Source organism: Calypte anna, chromosome 2, assembly GCF_003957555.1.
Source record: "Calypte anna isolate BGI_N300 chromosome 2, bCalAnn1_v1.p, whole genome shotgun sequence".
Classification (NCBI taxonomy): Eukaryota; Metazoa; Chordata; class Aves; order Apodiformes; family Trochilidae; genus Calypte; species Calypte anna.
In genome coordinates, this window is record NC_044245.1 from 80,175,811 (window position 1) to 80,199,973 (window position 24,163).

Consider the following 24,163-nt stretch of genomic DNA (forward strand, 5'->3'; position numbering starts at 1 on the left):
ACGAGCCCCGCGGTAGCAGAGAGCGGCTCCCGGTGCTCGGCCGGAGCGATCTGGAGAACGGCGGAAGCTCCCGGCAGCCCATGCGCTGCCCGTCATGGCGGCTGAGGTGAGGGGATCACTGCTCCCGCCGCTCGCTTCCTGGCACCGCCGGGAGTCCTCAGCGCCGGAGGGAGGTGGAGGACGGAGTCGGGGAGAGCGATGCCCCGGCCCACGGCGGGCAGCAGTGGGTTCTGGGGTGGGAGGACGCGCTGTAGCGGTGCTTGCGGACGCTGCCTGTCCCGTTGGGCCTCTGAGGTGGGGAGCGAGCCGCAGAGGCCCCGTCGGTGCCGCCCGGCCTGTGTCAGACTCGCCTCTCCATCCCATTTCCGCGGCTGCGATCCCCCCTTGGCTGGCTGCGGCCGGGGGTCCCTGCCGTGCCTCTCTCTGCCGCCCCTCTCTGCACCTTCGGTAGTTCTGCCTGGGGAAACGTGGCGTGGGGCGTGTTCCCCCTCCATCCCTTATATTCCTTGTGCAACCTGTCACGCAGGTCCCGCCGCTCCCCACAGTTTCTTCTCTTTGCATTGGTGTTCGTGGTAGGAGGGATCATGCCAGTCCTGTCCAGCCACTAAATGTTTTGGGATTATTTTTTTAACTGCATTTTAATTACATGGTGATTTGCAATTTATATGTATTTTTTCTTTCTCCAGGTAAATGTTGTGAACCTACTTGAGCCAATATGGCTTTGATTAGCCAAAAAAGTTTCCAGTTTTACTCATCAAGCACAGCAGTAAGCAGGTCTGTTCTGATGACCTTAAGCAAAAGGTTGAGCTTTATCAGTGGGCAGCGAAAGCCCCAGAATGGTAGCTCTGTAGCCATGAGGATGCTATGTTTCAAAGACAAATCTCAGTATATGTTTTGTAGAAAAAAACACATACAATTGCAGATACAGTCTCTTTCTGTTAATGAACCTGTGCATCTTTGTGGAGATACTGAGAGCAGTCTTAAATCTGGTAAAAGGTGGATGGATGAACAGCTGTTTTTCAAGAAACTGAACAGCCTTGGTACATCAAAAGAGATTTTTGACTTTCTTAGCTCTTTGGAAATCATGTCTGATATCATGGCATCAGGAGCCCTGCAGAGGATTTCTGAAGTTGAAGTGGATAACAGCGGCCTGAAAAACCCTGAAGAAGTGCTAGGGAATGATGTTTTCAGGGCATTGTGCTTCCAATTTGAATTTGAATCCTCAAAACTGTCAAACATTGGGCTGCTGAACGCATTGCAAGCTTTGATAAAACTACGTATAGACCCGCAGAGTACGCTGATGGCAAGCTTGCTTTCTGAGGGTGAAGAACGGCTTGGGAAAGGGCAGCTGACTGTTAAAAATCTGTGTGCTCTTGGAGAGAGTTTGCTTCAGTTGGAAGGCTCAAGTTCCGCAGTTCTGGAACGAATTGTGAACCACATGAAAAACAGAGACATTGAGAAGTGGAGTCCTAGGGAAATAGTGATGACTTATAAGATGCTGCAGATGACTGTCGGAGAAGGGGAACAATTCCAAGACTTGCTAAACAGACTAAACAATGTCACTTTAACCCTAGTTTCCCAGCTAAGTCCAAAGTTCACAAGGATAATACTTAATTCACTGGTTGTTCTTCATCAGACTCAGGCAGTTTCCTTAGTTGCAGCACTGTGTAAACATTCTGTGAAGCATATTCCATATTTCACAGGTGATGAACTGGTAAATGTACTGCAAGCCTTCCTGTACTTCGGACATCGTGAACAAATTTTTACAGAGGCTCTGGAAACGCATGTTCCCAAGTCTGTCTTTACCATGCATCCTCAAACTGTCAGCACGGTCATGCAGTACTGCTGCCAGAAGATGATCCTTTCTAAGCCCATCTTTGATGCAGTGGCAGAAGTTTTCATTTCTGATGCTGACGGGTTTACCACAGACCAGATTGCTGATTGTATTGTACCATTTGGGATTCTTAATTATCAACCTCCAAGTGCTTCTTCCTTGTTTAGGAAGCTTGAAACCATCCTGCATAGTCGCTTGAGTCACTTTCAGCCTCACACCTTGCTGAACCTGCTGCACTCCTGTGTCCTTATTCAACGTTATCCAGTAAATTTTCTGCCAAAAATATTTAGTCCCTATTTTCTGCAACAGCTTCAAGGTAAGGAGCAGAGTTTCTCTTGCTGTGTTTTGCATTTCATTATTACATGGTATGTCTCTCATCAAGAACCCATTTGTTATCAGTTACATCTGTTAAATCAACAGTGACCTAGGGATTAGTGATCAGAACTCTGAAGATTGTCGCTTCTTAGTCACAGCTGCAGTTGTCTTTCAGTTTTTATCATTTAGAGGAGTTTGAAAATTGCCCTGTACAATCTCAAAGAGAGTAACTACCTTCAAAATTTTATTTCAGTTAATCCTGCTGCTTTTCTAAAAAGTACTGGCCCAGGTTTTCCCCATGTTTGTCCTTTGTCTCATACGCTTTATAGATACTAATTTATTATGTGTGGTAAATGTGGCTGTTTACACTTTTTTGCCTACACAGTGACCCATGTGAAAACTCTCAGTGAAGTGAGACTTAAGTTACTATGAGACTGGTAACCCTAGGAAAGGTGAGACTAACCCAAGACTAGTTGTTATGGAACTAACAAGACTGAGATCAAAAGTGGTAGGTTTTGGAATGACACTGATACTTGGAATGATATGAGTGATGTAAAATATAACAGTGATTCTGGCTTCATTTTTCTCTAAACTGCTACACTGTGAAGTTTGCCACACGAGGAATGTGGCATCAAGGTAGAACACGGGATAGTGAGTCCTGAGTCTTGACTTTTATTCTGGGTGTAGCCCCCCCATTTGCTTTGCTGTTTTGGGCAAGTAACTTCACTTTCTGTATTATTTTCTTTTCCCACAATTGTTTTGCTTACTTGCTTCTCATACTCCTAAGGGTTGGAACTGGCTCTTAGGCATTTTACTCATTTTCCACCTGCCTGTGCCATGTCCAGCTTTTCAGGTGGTGGTAAGGTAGAACCAGATATGGGCTTCTGCTGTCATCTCTACTCTTGTTCTTTCAGGATAAGGATTATTGTGTTGTATTCTTGCTTCCAAGTTAGTTGTATTTCTCTTTCATACTGTATTGTAATCAGCTTGTGAAACTGAAAAGTGTAAATGGATAAAAATGAAAAAAATTAATTTTCAGTGCATAATTGTTGGCTTAACTAAACGAGAAGTGTGATCTGAACCAGTACAACATAATAGTATCAAAAATGTGAGTAGTTAAGGATAGGTGTGTATTGCTTTTCTTAATTATGTAGGAAAAAATATAAATGGAAGTCTAGGATATAAAGATTGGTGCTTTGCCCTGGTCTGGCGGAGACTTACTGTGTCTTTTTTCCATGCCCTGAGCTCCTTTCCTTTCCACCTCTAGAAGACCACTGTGGTCTCATCCTTGGCCTTACTGGTCTTACAATACTGAGTAAGCAAGCAGTATAAAATTTAAGAATCTACCTAATGATTTATCTTGTCTTGCTTAGGAGATCTCAGAATCAGCTCACCTGCTGCTTCCAAGACTGAATTGCAAGGGCTGCCTTCACCCAATTATTTTTTATCTTGATGTAGTAAGCTTCTAGAACATCCCCCATGTTGTAGCCTGTCCTTAGCTCTCACTGTTACATAATCCAACACTTTTGAACACAAACCTGTTATGAATGACACAGTTATAAGCTATAGATTTTAAGTAATTCTGTGTCAGATAGTAAAGCATACTTAGTGGCATTATAGAGATGTAAGCCACTATAGAAAGATCAGTTGGAAGGCAACTTCTTCTAGATCTCAGCTGAGATTGCTCTGTTATTAAAACTCTATTAGAAGATAAAGTTTTCAGTTATTAGAAATGTTGGTCACTCAGCATTTAGCTGCTCAATATAAAATACATTAAAAATTTGATTTTTAGGAATCAGATCTCTCTCATATCCTAAAAACCAGAATGTCTTTTAAAATTTTTGGTACTTCAAAAATGAGAAACCTCATGATACCAGTTACTTTGAATATGTTCTTTTAAATCAATAAAGGTATTCTACTAGAGTGATCAAAGTTCACAACATGAACTTGAGAAGATGATCTGCATGATTAGCATTTTCTGCTACATCAGGTTTTTACCATTCTGTAATAGCACTTTGCACATAACATAAAAGATGCTTCAACTGTACACTTGTAGATAAGTCTCCAGAAATTATTCAGTATTATCCAGAACTGTCCCCTGTAGATTATCCTGCATCTCTCAGATCCTCATCTTTTTTTGTCAGAGAATATGACAGTCTTAACTAAGACCATGCTAGTTGTATTTTATTGATATTTCTGTAAATAATTTCCTCATTTTTCAAACTATTGTCATTTCACAACTGATCTTTCTGTTCATTCAAAGAATGATAAAGAATGACAATGATCAAGTAGCTTCTCTGCATATTGACTGGAGTAGTTTTTCCTAACTTCTGCATGAGGGTTTGTGTAAAGATACTTTGTTGAAGGTACACAACAAGGTAGAAAATGTGAATATTCTTGTTTCAGCTCAGCCACCTGGTTTGGACAGAACTGTTGCTTCCCAGCTAACCCAGCTTTTTCTGACTATTAGCCTGGAATGCCCATTTTATGAGGTATGTTACACATTAAACCAGATCTGATGTTAAAAAGAGGTGATAAAGTCATTACAGCCCTGTTGATAATTAGTTTGGGACTGCCTTCCCCATAAAAATCATTGGAATAAGATGAAACAGCTTTTTTATTTTCTTTGATAAAAACATGAAGCATTTAAACCTGTTTGTAAGTTTGAGAAGGATGACTAGCTCTAAGTTAAAGTGCTTTTTGAGTATTTCCAACTGCTTTTCCAGCAGTTGTTCCTTTTTTATGTTTGGCTTAGAAGTCTTGCAGCATAAAAGACACCAGGCACTTTGATGTTTGCCTGACTGCAGAGTAATGGAAACAGTTGAGCATTTCTCCTGATTGATACATTCAGCTTGATAGCATGGGTGCTTGCTGAGGCTATCCTGGTGGCTGGTTTTCTTTTTGGTTCAGTTTGTTTTTCTTTTAAGATTTTAACAGATCATACCTCAGACTGTAAGTCTCTCAATAGACTTAGTTTTGAAATGGGCAGAATACATTTTGCTGTATTAATATGAGAACTGCAAATATGTTATAAACTTTTTTCTTTTCTTTGGTTTTATGTCATAATGCAGGGGCCCAAACTCCTTCCAAAGTATCGAGTAAAGAAGTTTTTCAGACGTCACAGTTCTCTAGATGTTCACCTCCTCAAAAGGGTAAAGACTGGATTACTTTATTTATTGAAAAAAAGAAAGTATTTTACATCAGAGGTATCAACACCGTATTTCTATACTGTTGGTAAGTTATATTTCTTTACATTAATGATAAAATGAGTATTTATGCTGTCAAAACTTTAGCCTCAGTTATTTTCCAGAAATAAATATTATTGATTTTATTGTGTGCCTTTTAAATTATGCATGGGGGAAAAAAACCCAACCAAACTCTGTAGAAGTTGTTGAAGTCAGAAAACACTTTGTGAACTTTAAGTAAATGTAGAAGAAAGGAAACTGAGAGAAGGTAATGATGAATAAAGATACGTGCCCAGAAGAGGTGGATGATAAGTATGATGTTGAGGGAGGGGCCTCTTGCACCCCATGAACATTGTAGGGGTGAGAGATTAAAAAAAATCAGAGGGGGAAGATTCCAGAATTATTCTGCATTTCAGCTTCTACATGGGGTTGAATGTGGCAGGGTGTAGGTCCCAAGCTCTCTTTGGAGATTGACATCATCTATAAAATGAGGGAGTTAGTGAGATAAATAAGAGGGCAAGGGGGAGAGAGAGAGTCTCTTCCCTAAAGACTCAAAATGCCAGACTCCCCAGCCAAAGGACCATTTAGCTACATTATGGATTTTAGTGGACTTAGAATACTATGTTGCTGTTAGTGTTATGAAAGGATGAAGTGTTACTAATTATCACTCATTTGTCTAAGGACCCTTTCAACCTAAGGCAATCTATGATTTGGGTTAAATAGCCAAGATACATCTTTTGTAAGCCTCTGTGGTTCAGGAGTATTATAATAGTTTGTTTTTTTTTATATATAACATAATTAACTGTAAGAGAATAAGAATTGCAGTAAACAGTTTGTTATATAACATGAGTTTTGATGTAATTTCTCTTTTCATATACACTAGATATTGAGATTAAATTAGATGAAGAAGGATTTGTATTGCCTGCTGCTCAGTGTGAAGAAGTACACAGACGGTAAGGGAGTAAAAGAAACCCACTGATAAAATAGCAACATTAACAACGAAAACCCAGCTGGTGAAACCCCAGCAAAATTTAAACTAATTGGAGTTTTGCTGTTGGCCTCAACAGAGCTGAAGTTTCACACTGAAACCCCTGGCAAAAGGACAAAGCTGACAAAATTAACAATCTGTACATTCTCCTCATTGCTTTGCCTTCCAGCTATCCAGTGTCTGACAATTAGTCTCTTTACCTAGTGACAGTTGGATCAAAGTGGTCCTGATTTGGCCCATGGTAAATTATTTTGATCTTCTGTAATTAATTTTCAAATTAAAACCAAATTCATTCTAATTCGGCATGCCTGCATAGATTTAACACAGTTTAAGTGAGTTTTGAGTTCACAAAGTTACCTCTCCCTCGCCCTCTTTCTTCCTCTTAAACACAGGTCTAAGTTCCTGTGTTATTTATCACCAAATTGAAAAAACATAATCTTGATGCTGCCTACCATACACACAGGTTTAAACAGATTTAGCTTAAAGTTAACTGGTTTAACAGGCACGCTGCTACGCTGCATATTTAGCTGAAATGTTTTCAAGCTGAGACAAGGATTTTGTATGGTTTTCTTTCTAGAATAATACAAGCAGCTTAGCACTAGTAGCATTAAAAATATCAAACTCATATTAACTGTATAGTAATTTTTGTTAAATAAGTAAGGTTTCCCAGGTTAGTTTTTTCACTAAGCTTCAGGCTTTCCCTCTCCCACCCTTAAGCTGAGTAATTTGAATTGTCCTGAAATAACTAACTCCCATTTACAACATCTAAGTCTAGGAGCCATTAGGAACTAACAGGGGAGGTATCATGCTTCTTGAGAACTGCATAGTTGTGGTGACTAAAGTAACTTTTTTCAATACTACATTTGTGCTTGGTTTTAGAATTGCCCTCTGCATTGATGGTCAAAATAGATTTTGCATTAATAGCCACAATCTGTTGGGAGAAGAAGCTATTAAACAGAGACACCTCCAGCTACTTGGCTATGAAGTTGTGCAGGTAAAGTCCAAAGACAGGAGTTTGCTTTTGCTCTGGCTAACAAAACAAGTGGAAAATTATTTTATAATGCTTAAAATTGTAGTTGTAATTACTTCCCAGGGCAGATGTAGTCTTCTCCTTTCTACATTATGTTCTCTCTGCCTAGCTTTTGCCTTTTTGAGGGAGTTACAGAAATTCTTTTTCTTCCTTGGATCAACTAGTGTTTTCTGATGAATATCAGCTGCTTGACAGAGTACTTATCTACAGTGATGAAAGTTCAAATCTTGACTTAAATGAAAATGTTGTCTAAGAGTTCAGTAGAATTGGGATTTCTAGTTAAATACTTTTTTTAAAAACATCTGAATTTCAAATTTAAAAAGAGGTATTAAAAAAGAAAATGCTTTTGTGTTTTAAATAATATTTTCACAACACAGTGTATCCTTTTTTTTTCCTATTGAATCTATAAACATTCTTTGGACCAAAACAGTTACTTTCAGATTTCTGAGATTTTATTTTCCATTTATAATCACCAAATAGGCTTGACTCTGTTATATTTAACTTAGTTTACACTGTAATGGATATCACTCTTCATTTTACAGTAATCTCTATCCCGATGATTTACAAACCAATAATATGCTTAGGATTAAATGTCTAATTTAAAAACAGACAAATATTTGTGTAGTTTTACTTCTACTTAATGAACATCAATCTTACACAGTTTTTCCAACAATCATTTTTGTTTCTTTTCCAGATTCCATTTTATGAGATAGAAAGCCTACAGAACTGCACAAAAATGGCAGAATATCTACGCAAAAAAATCTTCCCTCATACGGACTCAACTGCTGACACTGGAAAATCAGACTAAATCAGAAATTGACATCCTGTACTGTAAAGTGTACATACTGTGCATGGAAGAACGCTTCTGTTTTCTAAATAACTCCACCTAAGATGACTTGGGGTGCTGAATGTGACACCTTCCAATATTTGGAACAATTGCTATACAAAGAGTAATAAAGAGCAATATATTTTCTTAAATTTTGTGTAAATATTTATTCTAAGTCAACAGGGGTAAGTGCCATACAGTCAGTGCTGTGTTTCCCTTGTATTTCCCCAGGTTTCACTCACTACTGCAAATGGACAGATGTGACTATGCAAGGATACCAGCAAGTGCTGAATGCATAGAATGTGTCATTGTCTCTACGGGTCAGGCCTTCTCTTGACAGTAAAAAAACCAAAATTGGGCAATTTACGCCTCACTGTTTGTGTGATTTCCCAGGTGGTTCATAAAACTAAAATTTGCAGTAGTTGCACATGCGGTATCATTGTGTGTTGCATATTAAGAGATGTAGGAAAATAGCAGTGCCTTACAGAAAATGAGAGCACTTTTATTAATACTGACTTCACTGTGTAAAGGAACTGCTGCCACAGGGCAATGGATTTGCACAGCTGTCTCTGTAGGGGCCACCCTAGGTTCTGGGTATGTACTATTTCTATTTTTTATTTTGGTGACAGTTGTAGCTGAACTGGCTAAATGGGGTCATGTAAGTTTTCTGGAGTTCTTGCAGTTTACAGCCTGCCATTCAAGCCTGAACTGAACTTGTGCTCCGAAGAGCAGAGGAGCTGTACCCTAGGCATTTCTTTTTCATATGCGAGTATAAATTCTAGCAGAAGGGTGGAACAGAGAACTGGAACCAGAGGGTAATAGTAAATAGTTCATCCTCCAACTGGCAACAGGTCACAAGTAGAAGCCCCCAGGGATTAATATGGGGCCTGATGCTGTTTAACATGGAATCGTAGGGTCCAGAGAAGAATCCCGAGGATGATCAGAGGACTGGAGCACCTGCCATACAAGGAGACACTGAGAAAACTGGGTCTGTTCAGCCTTGAAAAGAGAAGGCTTAGAGGAGACCTTATTACAAATTTGCAGTACTTAAGAGACAGCTACAAAGATGGAGGCTCCCTGTTTACAAGGAGTCAGATGGACAAGACAAGGGGCAATGGGCACACGTTGCTCCTGGGGAGATGCTGTTTGAACACGACGAAAATTTTTCACTCTGAGGACATTTCAGACATTGAAATAGTTGCCCAGGGGAAGCGGTGAATTACCCCACTCTGGAAAGTTTTAAGTCTCAGCTTGATGGGGTGCTGAGCCATAAAATATAAATAATAATATTAGAAGTGTTGGACCAGATGATCCTTAAGATCCCTTCCAACCTGACATTCTCTTAGGGCATGCTTATTCCATCAGAACCTAACTTGGATCAATCAATCAATAATCCATCTTTACAGGTGGACAAAGGGAAAATAACATAGTGTTTCTATTTAGTGGCCAGGGCAAACCAAAACCCAAAGAACCAAACTGCTCCCACTTATTCCTTCCTACCCTACCAGGGGAGGACCAAAGGGTAATAAGAAAGTGAGACTTCACAGTTGGAAGTTAAAACTAGAACTGGTTTAGTAGAACAGGGATGAGATAGTAACATGGGATAATAATGAAAATACACAAATATATACAAAATCTGCTCCAAGGAGATAAAAACCCTTACCCACAATAGTCGTGTGTCAGAACTGATAATTAGGGAGTACCAAGAGAGATGAAATACTTTCCAACAGTGTAATAGGAAGCTTATAGCACACCAGTAACCCAACAGTTGCTATACTAGCAAAAGAGATTTTGAAGGAGAATGACTGAAATGTCTTAGCAGACTTTTATATGGAACTTCTCCCTAATACAGAAGAAATTGTCAAGGTATTCTGACATGGAGCACTGAAAGGAGAAGTCAACCACTCAGAAATGAGTAAGAAACAAGTAGTAGGAGGAAAAACCTGTGAAAAGTCTGCAAACCCAGGCAGGATGAGAAGGGTCTGAAAGAGCAGGGGGGTGACTTAAGCTAAGAAATGAGAGAGGAAAACTCACCCTTCCAACCCAGCCGATTCTATGATTCTATGCCTTTCTCCACGATGGATGTGAGCTGGTGATGCTCTTTTCTTAAACAGGCCAGAAGGCGGTGCTGTTCTCAAACAGATTTCATTCCCGTAGTTTCTCAAACAGATGGTTTGTAAATACAGTAAGACTACTTAAACCAAGTAATTTGTACTGACTGTCCCAAACTAAAAATAACCTGTCTAGAACATGGCCATATTCCATCTCCTTCTTCAGTGGTATACATCTGATACTGCTTTTTGAAAAGACATTCTGGTATTGTTAGAAAACATTTCCTTCTCACTTTGTTCTTGCTTTGATTTCGTGTCATGCCAAACAAGTGCTATTGATTGCCTAGTGTATTATTTATAATAATAAATATTATTAAGAATAATATAAGATTAAGAATTTATTTGTTTCTGTTATTTTAGTAGGAGACTCACTGTATTCACACATGATATAGGTTTCCTATATGTAAGTACCTGACAGAACTCCAATGTCATTCAAAGCTTTGGACTTCTACTCCTTGTTCTAGTATGATCAGTCAAAATGCTTTTCCTTTTTTTAAGCAAACTGGCCCAGCTTTAAGCTAGAGTAGGATCAATGGCTCCTGAGAACCAAACATCCATACTCTGCAGGAGATACTTCTCCTGAAATTACGTTGTAACTTCAGTACTGGATTCACTGATCCCACAAGGCACTGAACATTTAAGCAGGTTTAGACATTTATTCCAAACATGCTTTTGAAATTACTGCTGTGTAAATCATTAGTTTTTTTCCATCCTTTCTACCAAACTATATAGTGCTTGTTTTCTTAGTATTACTTTTTCTTTTTTTCAGCATTGGATACCGAACCAAAGATTATTTTTCTGTGACATCCCTGAGCAGTTCAATCCCTCAGACACCATTCCTGTAGTGAAAGTGAAATTGATGCCTGAAATCATCTAAGCCCAGATTTTGTCTAATTAAATGCTCGCTATTCAGAAGTTCCCTTTAACTTGACTTCCACTCAAAAGTCTTACTGAAACTTATAAGCACTTCTCTAAGTCAGATTTCTTTACTTGCCCATTTATGATGAAGCCCATTAATTTTTGAAAATCTGGGTTAAATTCCCATTTAGGCTGCTGTGCAGGTAAAATAAACCTAGCACTTTTGTAGCAGCACTGTAAAGATTAAGACATCAGTCACCACTGATACTTTGAGGTGAAAGCTTTCTTAAATGTTCAGTCTGTGCATAGCTATGCAGAAGCAGTGCCTAAAATAGCAGAGATGGCTGTGGACCCAACAGGTCTCATTTCCAGTTTTGTATCTTAAAATGGTTTTGCTGATGCTCTTCTTCGTGAGATTTTTATGAGGCTGTAAGGAGAAGACATGCATTTTGAAGTAGCATGAAGAAAATTATAGGTGCTGTTTCATCCTATTTTTAATCCAAATCATTGTCATTAACTAAAATGTAGAGGAAAAGACAAATGCATCATACTGCTTTTTGCCACGAGTTGGGTTTTTTCCCACGTAAGTGTTGCTGGTAATGACAGGTCCAAGCGATTTAGCACAGATCCAGGCTTGGAGAAGATGCTTCCAATAAGCAGGTGATTCCATTTTTGTTGTAGAAATCTGCCTGCACATAATTAAACCTTGCATATTCTTTGGACGGCTGCTCTATGGGCTTATTTACACGTCTCCCATACTCTGAAGATGACAAAACAGGGACAGGTCTTTCCATTTCCTGTGAAGATATAAAATCCTCCTTGTAAGAAAATCACGGAGTGAATACTTGGCAGTTACATACTGCTAAATGTGCTGTGGCCAGGGGCAAAAGAACAGACAGAACTGTACAGCATCTGCTGTATGTATATTTATTTAGCAGTGATCTACACTCTTACTGTTCCATCCCCGACCTAGTTTTTTTATGTATATTAATAAACCATGAATGCATCAGTAGATGACAAGATTATAAAATACAGAGCTGTGCCATGAGTTACTGTGGACTGATAATTTTTTACACATTCATATGCATACAGAGGCGTGTGGTTGCTGGCAAACTAAACACTATCTTACTGGAAAGTGGCACAGATTTTATTTTAATTTTTTTTTTCTTGTGCACTGAGTGGCACGATGCATTTGAAAAAGAAGAGACATTTAAATTGTATCCCCTGTTACAGGAATATCTACCCTCCTTGCACAATTCAGTGCAAACATTGCACAGAAAAAAAAAAGCCTGAAGAAAACTCCTGAGCAACCACTACTTCATGCAAGCTTTCCCTGAAGGACATAAAGCACACACTACTATATTTTTCTTCAAGGAAAGGTTTTACCAAAAATATTTGTAGCTGCAAGATTGCAGAAATAACTGCTCTGCAATGAATGGAAGAGGACTTGGCAAAAAATGATCTAAGTAAAGTTTATGTGAAGCTTGTTCTTAGTAAACTGCACTTTAAGTGACATGCAATCACTATCTGCAATCTGCAGTTCTTTCCCATGCTACAGCAATGGGGAGCTCTGGAGTCAGAAGAGAAGGACAGGATTTCTTTGTTTTTCTTTCCCTAGACAAAGGGAGTCTCAGATTTATCAGGCTGCTCATATGTTTGCACAGTGGCTAACACTGTAAGGCTTGGTCCCCAATGTGTTTAGCTAGTTGTACAATATAAATGACACCTAGAAAGAGAATCTAAATGTGGATATGGCACCGCAGTTCAGATGCAAACAAATTACTTCTTTGCTACAACACATGTAAGTCTGAGACATATCAGCACTATTACATGACAGAACCTGTGAAGCACACAAGCCCCTGCATTTCCTGCCCTTAGACCTGAGATTCTTAAAAAGATGCTGCAAACCCTTTTTTGAAAACAAAACCAAACAGCCTCCCCAAAAAAACAAACAACAACCCCCCCAAAAAAAAACCACCCAACAAACAAAAGGAAAATCCCACTCCAAACTAACCATTCATCCCCCAACTTTTCCCCTACCCTTCCTGCCTACCTTATTAAAAGCTATTCAGTACACCAACTTACAACCCCATCAGAACAAAAATAAAGCCAAGAAGAGCAGGAAAAAAAAAATAAATTATAATTTCCTCCTCACTCCCAGTTGTGGATAAATGTTGACAAAGAAGTAATGATGGAATCTCTCTACTGAAATCTGAACAACTTTGCTACCCAGGTCTTACAGTGCTAAAAATGGGCAGCAATATGTAATGCTGACGGTCTGTGTTCCCATTAAGCAAGTAAGATTCAGTTATCAGCATCCCTGGTACCACAACACAGCAACATTTCATCTTTGCTGGTTTGGGATTAAGCAGATTTCAGGTTTTCTAACAGCTGTCTTGGAAGCATCCCACTACACGTCTTCGCAGCGTGCAACTCCAGCAGAATTAACACTTGCAATCAGCAATGGCAGCCTTGTGCAAACACTGCTGCAGTCACTGTGCTACATGTGGCTAAACTGAGTATCTATGACTCTGCTGGATGATCTTGGAGGTCTCTTCCAACCTAAACATTCTGTGATTCTGTGATACTCTTGGATTCCATGGGTGCACTGCAGAAAATGAAGGGCTTACATGCAGTGGTTATGAGGTTTTTTCCACTTCAAGGAAAAGAGTGTACTGTGATAGATTCAGCCTGTCTCTTTTCAGTGTTGTACTGGAAAGCTGTCAATCATGGCCTTTTTGTTATTATGTTTCACAAAATAGTTATTATTATAGAAAGTCTGTGAGGGCCACTGAGGTAATTAAAGAGTAGGAATTGAGTATGTGATCTGCACTTAAGTAGGGGTAAGTCAAGTCCAGTATTGAGTGACCTCATGTGCAGGAAGATCGTGTTGAGACATTTAACAGCTGTGGGTTTGGTGTGTCTCCATGCTAATTAAAGGACTGGATTAAGGGACACCTGTTCAGGCAGAATCCCTTGTGTGCATTGGCAAGCAGAACTGGTATGAATTCTGGCTCATACACATTTCCTTTAGGAAGCAAACTGGTAGGAAAGTCAATTATGCTGATACTGAAAGGACACGCACTCAGGAAGAAACCTTAATTCTGCACTGATGATGTTTCTACACAAATTTCCCAGCTGGAGGTTGGGGCTGGTACTGAAGGAGGGGGTTTGGGGCTCATTTTTAATTGGAATAGTAATTTATGCAGATTTTCAGTTTACTGGGTGTGAGCAGGTGGCAGCAGAGGGCGTTCCTGGGACTCCTTTGGGAGCACCTAAATACTCTCTGCACTGTCTGAGAGAGTTGAAGGGCATTATGGCTATACATTGAAATTCTGGCATATATAGCTGATAGTGAGAGGAATCACAAGCAGTGACCTTTGTCCCAAAATCTCAACAGTTCTATTACACAGCAATTACAGTAATTTTAACTTTTCTCTCTCTCTTCTTTCATCTCCATCATATACAATTACCAGTACAGGAAGTCATTTTAAGCGTACCCACATCCTTACATCCTGTGAACACATCAGAATTTTGAGGCCATTAACACATAGAAGTTGCACTTCATTTTTTTTTTGTGTGTGTGTATGTGTATAAAAACATAAATACATACACACAAATTCATATGTGTATTATTCAGATGCTGCACAGAAAAATATATATTTTTAATAAGTATATATAGTATTTCTATTTTCAAGGCAGCTGCTTAGAAACGTTTCTGCATACTTCCCTATCTATCCTGTTGCCAGATTCTGCTGGCCTCGAGGGCACTGTCCAGCCTCTTCCAGGCATGTCAGTGGTCTTCTGATTGCCCCCTCCCTTGCACTAGCTCCCTGTGAATTCCCTTCCTGCAGGACAATCAGCTTAAGATTGCATAATAAATTCACCACCTTGAAACTCAGACTCTCAGCAAATGCTGGCAAAGGGAGCATGGATGTCAGAGGGGAGTGGTTGAGTTAGGATCCCTGGAAATCTACAGGATATCAAAGACCAGGAGTTAACTCAGGTGTCTTCACTGGCTAATGCTTTTGTTCCTGAATTTTCAGGCTGAGGACCACAATGTCCTCCTCCTGATGCTTTTGATACCATATAGGCTGCATTGTAAAGGGCAAAACAATGGCTATAGTGTCTAGCCATATCAAAATGCCTTTAAAGAAGATAATTATGAAATTATCAAAGATTACCTCCTCATTTATGTTGAGACCATGACCTTTTGCATGTGTTCTGTCACATCGATGATGATGCTCGTTGTAACCCTCCGTTCTTTTAAAAATGGAGTCATAAGTGGAAACATTTTCTTTCTTGAGAAAAGGAAAAAAATGGCTAATGTATTGCTTAACTTTATAATTAAATGAATACTTAATAACTCGATATCCAATAACAGTGCACATATAGCATTAGACTACGGGAACCACAATAATACTGAGCTACCATTAGCAAGTTTGGGGCACTCCTTTGGTATAGTCTGCAATAAAAACACCTAATGACATGTGGTACCATGTCTAAGTCTGTTCAGCTCTGAAATTTCCCGTGTGACAATTTATCCCATTTTTTCCCTGTAATGTGTTGTAACTTTTGGAAATTTAACTGCTTCATTTGTTGTTCGCTTGTTTTACTTTTCTGAATTTTATATTTTCCTTAAGTTCATAAATTTGTCAGATGATTTGGCACTGTAATGTAAAATGAAAGCATGATGTTTCAGTATCTATATAAAATAAGAAAGACAAAGGAATCACCACTTAGTTTCAGATGAAAGCAGACTAGAGAATAGTTCAGAAACACATCACAGTGGTAATCCTAGGAGTAATATGCAAGTACCTGTCACATATAAAAACAAAGCAAATCCCAAGACAGAATTCTATTGTATTTATAATACTTGTTGCTGCATCCAAATAAGCAACATTAGTGTTGTGATCTGCTAATGAAATACAATCAAGAAGTTCTCATTAATGAAATAAAAGGAATTTCAAAACCAAAGAAGTTTTCAAGGAAAGAGAAGCAAATGCCTCTGCTGAAATATGCTGTCAGTTGTTAATTAACATAATTAAAACTTCTGTTTTCTGGTAGTCACGTAAACTGATTACTAGTTTTGTGCACAACTGACTACAGATTTGAAACATCGTGCATTTTGTTGGATCTTTAAAAATTTTATAAAGTGCCCAATTTAGCCTTTGCAAAACTGTATTTTGACTCTTACAATTTGCAATGCTATCCTCCAAAAATAGTCAAATCAGAGCAGGTCAAGAAGGTTATAATGGTTCCATTAAAAGGAAAGCATAGGCAAGAGTGTTAGTGATGCACCACTGTAACCACAAGACTCTTTTGGAAGGATACCTCCATTACTTGGTTCTTCCACAACGAGAAGTGCTTTCATATTTAACCCTTCTACCTCTTTGTTTCTCAGAAAGTATCAACCCTAACAGCACTTCAGGAACATTAAAGAGCACCCTGCATATTGCTTTCACCTCAACGATACTGATGGTTGTTATTACAGCTACTATTATTTTTGTGCTTCCTTGCTTCTCCTTTCCTCCTCACACCACCAGTTTCATTCATGCTCTCTACCAAGATTGTTATTTGCTCCTTTGTTTTTATTACAGGGTAATCAGACATTAGGTGCTCAGGGAGGTGGTGGATTCTCCATCCCTGGACATTTTTAAGAAGACTCTGATGTGGCACTCAGTGCCATGGTCTGGTAACCACAGTGGCAGTGGATTAAGGATGATCTCAGAGGTCCTTTCTAACCTGGATGATTCTGTGATTATGATTAATGTGGCATTATTTCTCCATTATTTGTTACCCATGTCAAAGCAGATAATTCATCCTTTCTGGAACTCGCAGATAGGTAGCCAGACTGTTATTTTAAAAACTAGCCCTGTCCCAGATGATCTGTGAAAGATTTTTTGCTAGATGTACAGACACAACATCTCTGTGCTCAATATGCTGATAACGGTTTGGGTTTTTTTCTCTTTGTTGTTAAATGCTGACTTAATTGGCCCAGGGGTTGCTGGTTGGAAACTATCTTAAACCCAACAGAGCAAGTGAATCACGCAGAACAGACAATAAATTTGCACTCAGGGTGGGCATCCTCTGTGTACTGCTACTAAAGCTAAAGCACTTTGCAAACATTCATTAATATTTCAGCCACATAAAATAGGTAATAGCTTTCTCCATGTCACAGAAGAGGAAACATCACACAAACTGTCTAGAATAATTTAGGTAAAGTGATCAAGGGTGAAAGTGTCAGCCAAGGGATTAAAAGGCAAGAATTTCTGGCCTCTGGCCATGCATATCTTCCTTTATTTTTTTCTGCCTCAGTCTCTGACACACAGCTGGTTTTAGACATTTAAGCTGCAAAAAGGAACAAAATTTCTCTTTCTGTACGAATAAAAAAATTCAAAGTATCTAAATCCTTAATTGTGCAGAGGAATAGGTTGACTCTGTTTGCTCCCCTGTGGCTGAGGCCTGTGCTGTGAAAAAACCTATCAAACAGCTGTTACCACTTTTTGTTTTCATGCCACTGGAGCAGCATTTTCCACAAAAGAGGTCATCAGGAGTGTGAAAAGCAGACTCATAAGCAAAAGCTCTAACATATGGTTGCTAATTCTGCAGACTGGATAGACTGTGAGCTCCACCAGCCCCAAAGTGCACTGTGCCAGCCCTCTGACCTGCCTTACTCTTGTTCTCCCTACAGTGTTTTGTTTAGCACGGGTGCCCTCTGACCTTTGTCTCAAGAGCTGAAACCAAGAGATCTACATGCTTTTTAGCAGGGTCATCCAGTCAGTTCTGGAAAGCTGTGTTGCTGGTTCTCTAATGCCCAGCACTGGACCCACATCCCAGGGCCACACTACCTGCAAAGTCACAGCTCAGCAGTGTCCCTGCCCAGTGCAGCCTGTCACTTGCGTCAGATGGGAATTCATGGGGTGTATTTATTGTTATAAATAAATATATGCTGCCATAATGCTCGTATATTACATTGATATAATAGACATTTCAGAGCTTTTAAATGTTTGAGTGGAAAAGCTGTTAATTCAATGTCTCTTAAGACTCCCTTCAGAGAGAGAAATGTTTACTACTCAGGATGGATAGCCCAGCTGATGCTGAAGGTGTTTGTTTTTATTTTTTTATTTCAAATATGAAGTTAGGATGAGGAAAAAGGGTGATACTGAGGGTAAATTTAGATTAGATATTAGGAACAAATTCCTTCCTGTGAGGGTGGTGAAACATTGGCACAGGTTTCCCATGGGATTTGTGGCTTCCTCCTCCCTGGAAGTGTTCAAGGCCAGGTTGGATGGGGCTTTGAGCAACCTGGTCTGGTGGGAGGTGTCCCTGCAGCGTGATTGGAACAAAATGATTTTTAAGGTCTCTTCCAACCATCTTACAATTCTATAAGTATGTATCAGCAAGTGAGGAGTAGGATGCTGGCCAGTCTAATTGAGTTACTACATGTTAGGTATCAATGTAAAACCTTCAGAAGCATTCAGTTACCCAGGAATATATTTATGTTATTGTTTTGAGCAGCTCTTTCAATTATTAAAGCTAAGCATGTGGAAAATTTGTGCAAAGAACATTGAAAACCTCTTCCCTTGACATGGAAGTAATTTTTTTCTAAAAGGGTCTCAGACTGTGTGTTACCAGAAAAAACAAAAGTGCCACTTCCAACCCTCGTGACGGAACCTATCCATTCCTAGTGTTCCCCCTAAGGAAGTCTCATGTTCTGGTGATATCATCTGGCTAGTTGGTCCTTAATCCTTAGCAAACCATATCTCTCCCTTCTCTTGATAAAGTCAAGTATGTTACCCGATTTTCCAACCACAAGTGGCAAGCACACGTTATGCTCAGAAGATACAACCCGTTATTTAGACAGCCTTGCTAGAGACCAGTGCACAGCTTTCCTTCTGGCTTTTTGACACATTAAGAGGATTTTCTTTTTGGACAACAGCCTGACCAGGTCCCTCAGCGTGAGAGCCCAGCCCTTGCACATCAGGGACTGAGCACAATGTCCCTGCCCTGCACACAAAGCCACGGAGCACGCCCGTCCCTCCAGACCTTCCAGGCCCTGCCAGGCTATCGGGCTCTCCCCCCCGCTCACTCCCTTTCCCCCCTCACCTTGGGCGCCCGGTAGAAATAGCTGAGCTCCGGAGGCTCTTCCCGTCTTGGCGGGATGTAGCTGAAGGCAGAGAGAGAAGAGACGGGTCGCCACCGTTTCTTCCCCACCGCTCTACCCAATGCGTCCAATACCTCTCCTGACCCTCCCTCTCCCGGAGCCTCCGGCGGCGCCGCCGGGCCAGGGGAGGCCATGCTGCCGGGCGGCCGCCGTAACCCGGCAACACTCTGCTGTCACCCGTAGCTCGCTCGGCGGCCCAAGGCGAAAAGAGAGTTCGGGCGGTGGGGGCGAGGCGGGCAGGGAGTCCCACAGCCCCGCGAAACGCGCAGCCGAGGCGGAGAGCACCGGGCCAAGCCCTCCAGTCTGAGGCAGCCTGAGGGGAACCGATCCCCCGGACGCGGCTAGGGCAGAGTGGTCGCGGCCACGGGGGGTGAGGGGGGCTGCAGGCATTGCCACGTCTTGTATTAAACCTGGAAGTGTGGATTCGCGGGCACCCAGACGGAGTTGTGGGCTCAGAGATTTGAGCAGCGGCCTCGGAGCCATCTCAGGGGACATCCTGACCTGCGGCCCGGCCCGCGGCTCCGGCTCTCCCCTCTCCAGCCGGCTCGCAGATCCCTTGGTGTCCTTAGCAGCTGGGGAAGAAGGTTAGAGCAAAGCCTTGGCTGAAAGGGATCTGCTTACCCTCCTGGCTGTTTGCACTGATCCAGAAATCCATTTTTCAGTAGAGAGGTTGAATAAATCTACCCCAAAAATGCGGTGTGTCCATCAGAATGAGTATCTCGGGTCTGAGGGAACTTGAGGTCTCTTCAGCCTGCAGCTCCTTGCTGACTCGGGCACAGATTTTTAACAAGAGGTTCTGCGATTTTGGGCAATGGGATTGGAAATCTCTATTACATGCACTCGTACTGGGGGCAATGGAAGTAAGCATCTCCCAGGTGCAAGTCTCCTAACGTCTCTAAAACTGTTCTGGCCTGGTGGCATCTGGCTCTTGGTTTCAAGATTCACTTTATGTTTGTTCTGCTGCAGTACAAACACATAACTATGCTTACTGTGCCTCTGGGAAGATCTGTGATCTTCACAAGCACTTCTTTTGGGCATCACAGACCCATGTAGTGGTTCAGGTCTATTGATGTAAAAGTCCTATCCCTGCCATATAACTGCTACTCTCCCATCATTATCACACTGGATAATAGAAGCCCCTGCTTCTATTGCAATGTGGAAGCATTTATATGCTACAGTCTTGGGTGGGTGCTTGTGGTTTTTTAATCATTTGTAACAATTTCCACCTGCTTATCTAATAATGTCTCTCTACCAATTAGAGCTCTCTTACTTCTGCAGCATGGGCCAAATCAGTGCAGCACAAACAAGCAGTGGAATTGAAAATCCAGCATCTGCCTTACATCAGCTTCCTGCAGAGACACGTTTGCCTCTGTGCAAGTGCTTTTTTGTAGTTTAGTCCAAGCACCAAGAGATAACAAGCCCATTTATAAAAAGCAGCTCAGCTAGAGATGCAGCTATAAATAGAGCTGCAAGAAACCATTTGCCAGAAATCTAAAGTAAGCTAGACAAGAGCCCTGAAGTCAGATCTGAAATGTTTCTCTCCAGTTTTCAGTCTACAGTTCATATGTAGATTAATGTGAATGTGAATTAATAACTAATCCAATAGATTAATATTGATCATCACTCTTTTTGATTAACACTTAAGATGGCATTAATTAAATTGCACTATTTGGATGCAGTTTGGATTACCAAAATACTGCTGGATGCTTTTTAAAGATTTCTCTTAAATCATCCATTTGAAATAATTTAAAGTGATGGTTTTCAATTCCTTTTTCATACTAATGAAGGTGTAAATCCCGTTAGAATTGTTTGACTCTTACAAAGGCATTTTCTTCCTGGTCACCTTTTGCAGACTCCTGAGAAACATGGTTGCTGAGGGCTTGGATGCACTCACCCTTCACCGGATAAAAAAATTGGTTGAGTGGCTGGGTCCAAAGAGTTGTGTTAAATGGAGTTAAATCCATCTGGCAGCCGGTCATGAGTGATGTTCCCCAGGGCCCAGTGCTGGGGCCCTGTTTTAATATCTTTATTGATGATTTGGAAGAGGGGATAGAGTGCACCCTCAGTAAGTTTGCAGGTGACACTAAACTGGGTAGAAGTGTCAATCTCCCTGAGGGCAGGGAGGCTTTGCAGAGGGATCCAGACATGTTGGATCAGTGGGCTAAGGCCAGTGGTATGAGCTTCAACAAGAACAAATGTTGGGTCCTGCACTGTGGCCACAACAGCCCCCATCACCAGCATCACCAGGCTGGGGAGGGGTGGCTGGAGAGCTGCCCTGCAGAGAGGGACCAGGGGGTGCTGATTGACAGCAGCTGAACATGAGCCAGCAGTGTGCCCAGGTGGCCAAGAAGGCTGATGGCATGCTGGCTTGTATCAGGAGCAGTGTGACCAGCAGGGTGATCTTACCCTTGTACTCAGCCTTGGTGAGGCCACACCTCGAGTACTGTGTCCAGTTTTGGGCACCACAGTATAGGAAGATGCTGGAAGGGGTGCAGGGAAGGGTAGGCAGGCTGAGTAGGGGTCTGGAGAACAGGAGAGGCTGAGGGAACTGGGGCTGTTCAGCCTGGAGAAGAGGAGGCTGAGGGGAGACCTGATTGCTGTAGTGAGGTGAGTGTTGGCCTCTTCTCCCTAGTGACCAGCCATAGGACAAGAAGTAACAGGTTCATGTTGCACCAGGGGAGATTCAGAGTAGATATTAGAATAAAATTCTTCACTGAAAGAGTGGTGAAGCTTTGGAACTGGTTACCTAGGAAGGTGGTGGAATCACTGTCCCTGGGGATAGTAGAAAACCAGTTAGACCTGGTGCTTCAGGAGATGATGTAGAGGTTACAGTGGTGTAGGAGTGATGATTAGACTTGATGATCTTGCAGGCCCTTTACAACCCTGATGATACTATGGTTCTATGATTCTAAAACTGGATATGAATGCCCAGGGCAATTTGTTCCAGTTACAAGAAGTTTTAGATTTATATACTGCTATTATGTTAATGTTAAGTGGATGTTCCAGTTAAAGAGTAGCACTGGAGGTCAGTCTGTTTCCTTAGTAATTTAAATATGAACATGTAAGCAATGGTGAGAGGGTCATGGAGCAATTTCAATCTATATGGTCAACATTAAGCATTTAAATACAGCTGAGCTCAAAGTGTTCAAAGTTGCTTTCAATTCAGTGTTTCAGAGAGGAAAAGTTAATTGACTGTCTTTTTAGGGTTCAGCAATACCCCCTCAAGCTCAACTTCCTCTGAATTTCCAATGTGTTGATGGGTACTTTTATGGTTACAAAAGTGTCTCAGAGGAAGGGTCACTGTCCTGAAATGTCAAACTGGCTTATGAAGTAACTTTGCAAGACAATTTCTAAAAGGAATCTGTGAGGCAAACAATAAGGGGGAAGGTGGGGGATGCATGGAATAGGGACAAGGACAGGGAAATGGAGATGGGGCAGACACAAGAGGACAGTTGACATGTAACTGAGCAGGTCATTGATATGCAGAAAACCCACAGTAGGTATTTTCTTACTGCAAACTGAAATATCTGTTTCGAACTTAGAGCTGAGATAGCCAGCCTCAAATTAGGGTTTAGCAATTCATCTCCTGTCCTTGCTGTTTGACCGCAACACATCTCAGATTGCTGGATATTCCTGACCCTCAACTGATCTAGAAAGGAGAGAGAGCCTTTGCCAACAAATGCTGCATCTGATGGCCCTTGAGAAAGAGGCTGAAATGCGAATCACTAAAAAACTGCCCCCTTTCTACTACCATAGCTTTGGTTCAGGGCAGTTGTTTCACACGAGTTCTTGTTTGTTCCAGACCCTGACGTTGTGACAGACTGCCCAGCATGAACAAAAAGGCTCTTCAGACGTCTTCTGAAGGAGAATGAGACAACTGTTCATCATTTGCAGGAATCACCACACCTTTTGCAATCTCCAGCTTTTTTTTTTTTTTTTTTTTTTTTTTTTTTTTTTTTTTTTGGTTCATGAGGATTTTTTAACTTTTCACTGAATATATCTGTTATTTCAAATAATTTTCTACACAATCATTATGACTGAGCCTTGGTCTGCAGATTGCAATGATTTCCTGGTTGACCCATGACTACAATTTCAATTACTTGACTGGAGAACTGGGCTTTTCAAATAATAATATTAATAATAATTTTTATTTTAATAATTTAGGAAAAAATTGATAACTGGTTAACTGATATAATTTCAAATTTTTTCTGCATACTGGCTGATTACAGAATGGATATTCCACTTATTCCATTGAATATGTTCTCTTGGTAATTAAAGTAATACACCCTTTTATACATGAGGTGAACATAAATTTCATAACAATTGTTATTTGCACTGTTTTGGAATAAAAATTTCTAATCTAGTAATGTCAAGTCTTTCAAAATAGTTCCTGTCCAATTTTTCCTGTCAAAACTGAGATTTTCATTTAGAGGATCTCAATGGCTACAAGTATATTTGAAAAATACCCCCTCAAAAATCCAAACAAGTCCTGGCAGAACCTTTGTTTTAAACAGTGGCATCCTACAACCTAAAGGGGTTCATATCTTCACAGTTGCCAGTGGAATTAAAATATAATTGCCTTGCATGTCAACATATTAAAAACTCAACTGACATGAATAATTTCTTTCCACAAATATTAAAATATTAAAAATTAATATGCAGCAAACTGTAAGGTAAAGCATCTACAACTTTTTTATACATCAGTTTTGACAAATCCACACAAATCTGAAGTACTTCCAGGAACAAATATACTCTCATTACATATTTTATTTAAGGCACATATACATCATTCTACATTTGTATCCTCGCCAGAGTCAGTCCACTATTTTTTAGACAAGAAGGAATAATA

The 24,163-nt window shown here is 40.6% G+C and overlaps 2 protein-coding genes across 2 annotated transcripts; one reads left to right on the forward strand and one right to left on the reverse strand.

Moving 5' to 3' along the window:
• The first annotated feature begins 39 nt into the window (after positions 1-39).
• On the forward strand, positions 40-8,325 carry FASTKD3 (FAST kinase domains 3). Its single transcript, XM_030445704.1, has 7 exons — positions 40-106; positions 687-2,150; positions 4,556-4,641; positions 5,221-5,383; positions 6,218-6,287; positions 7,202-7,316; positions 8,047-8,325. The coding sequence occupies exons 2-7, from the start codon at positions 716-718 to the stop codon at positions 8,158-8,160; spliced, it is 1,983 nt and encodes a 660-aa protein (XP_030301564.1). The 5' UTR covers positions 40-106; positions 687-715; the 3' UTR covers positions 8,161-8,325.
• Positions 8,326-11,666: 3,341 nt separating this feature from the next.
• On the reverse strand, positions 11,667-19,448 carry C2H5orf49 (chromosome 2 C5orf49 homolog). The gene is made up of 3 exons (XM_008491367.2): positions 19,257-19,448; positions 15,332-15,448; positions 11,667-11,944 (listed from the first exon to the last, which is right to left on the reverse strand). The coding sequence occupies exons 1-3, from the start codon at positions 19,446-19,448 to the stop codon at positions 11,765-11,767; spliced, it is 489 nt and encodes a 162-aa protein (XP_008489589.1). The 3' UTR covers positions 11,667-11,764.
• Positions 19,449-24,163: the final 4,715 nt, after the last annotated feature.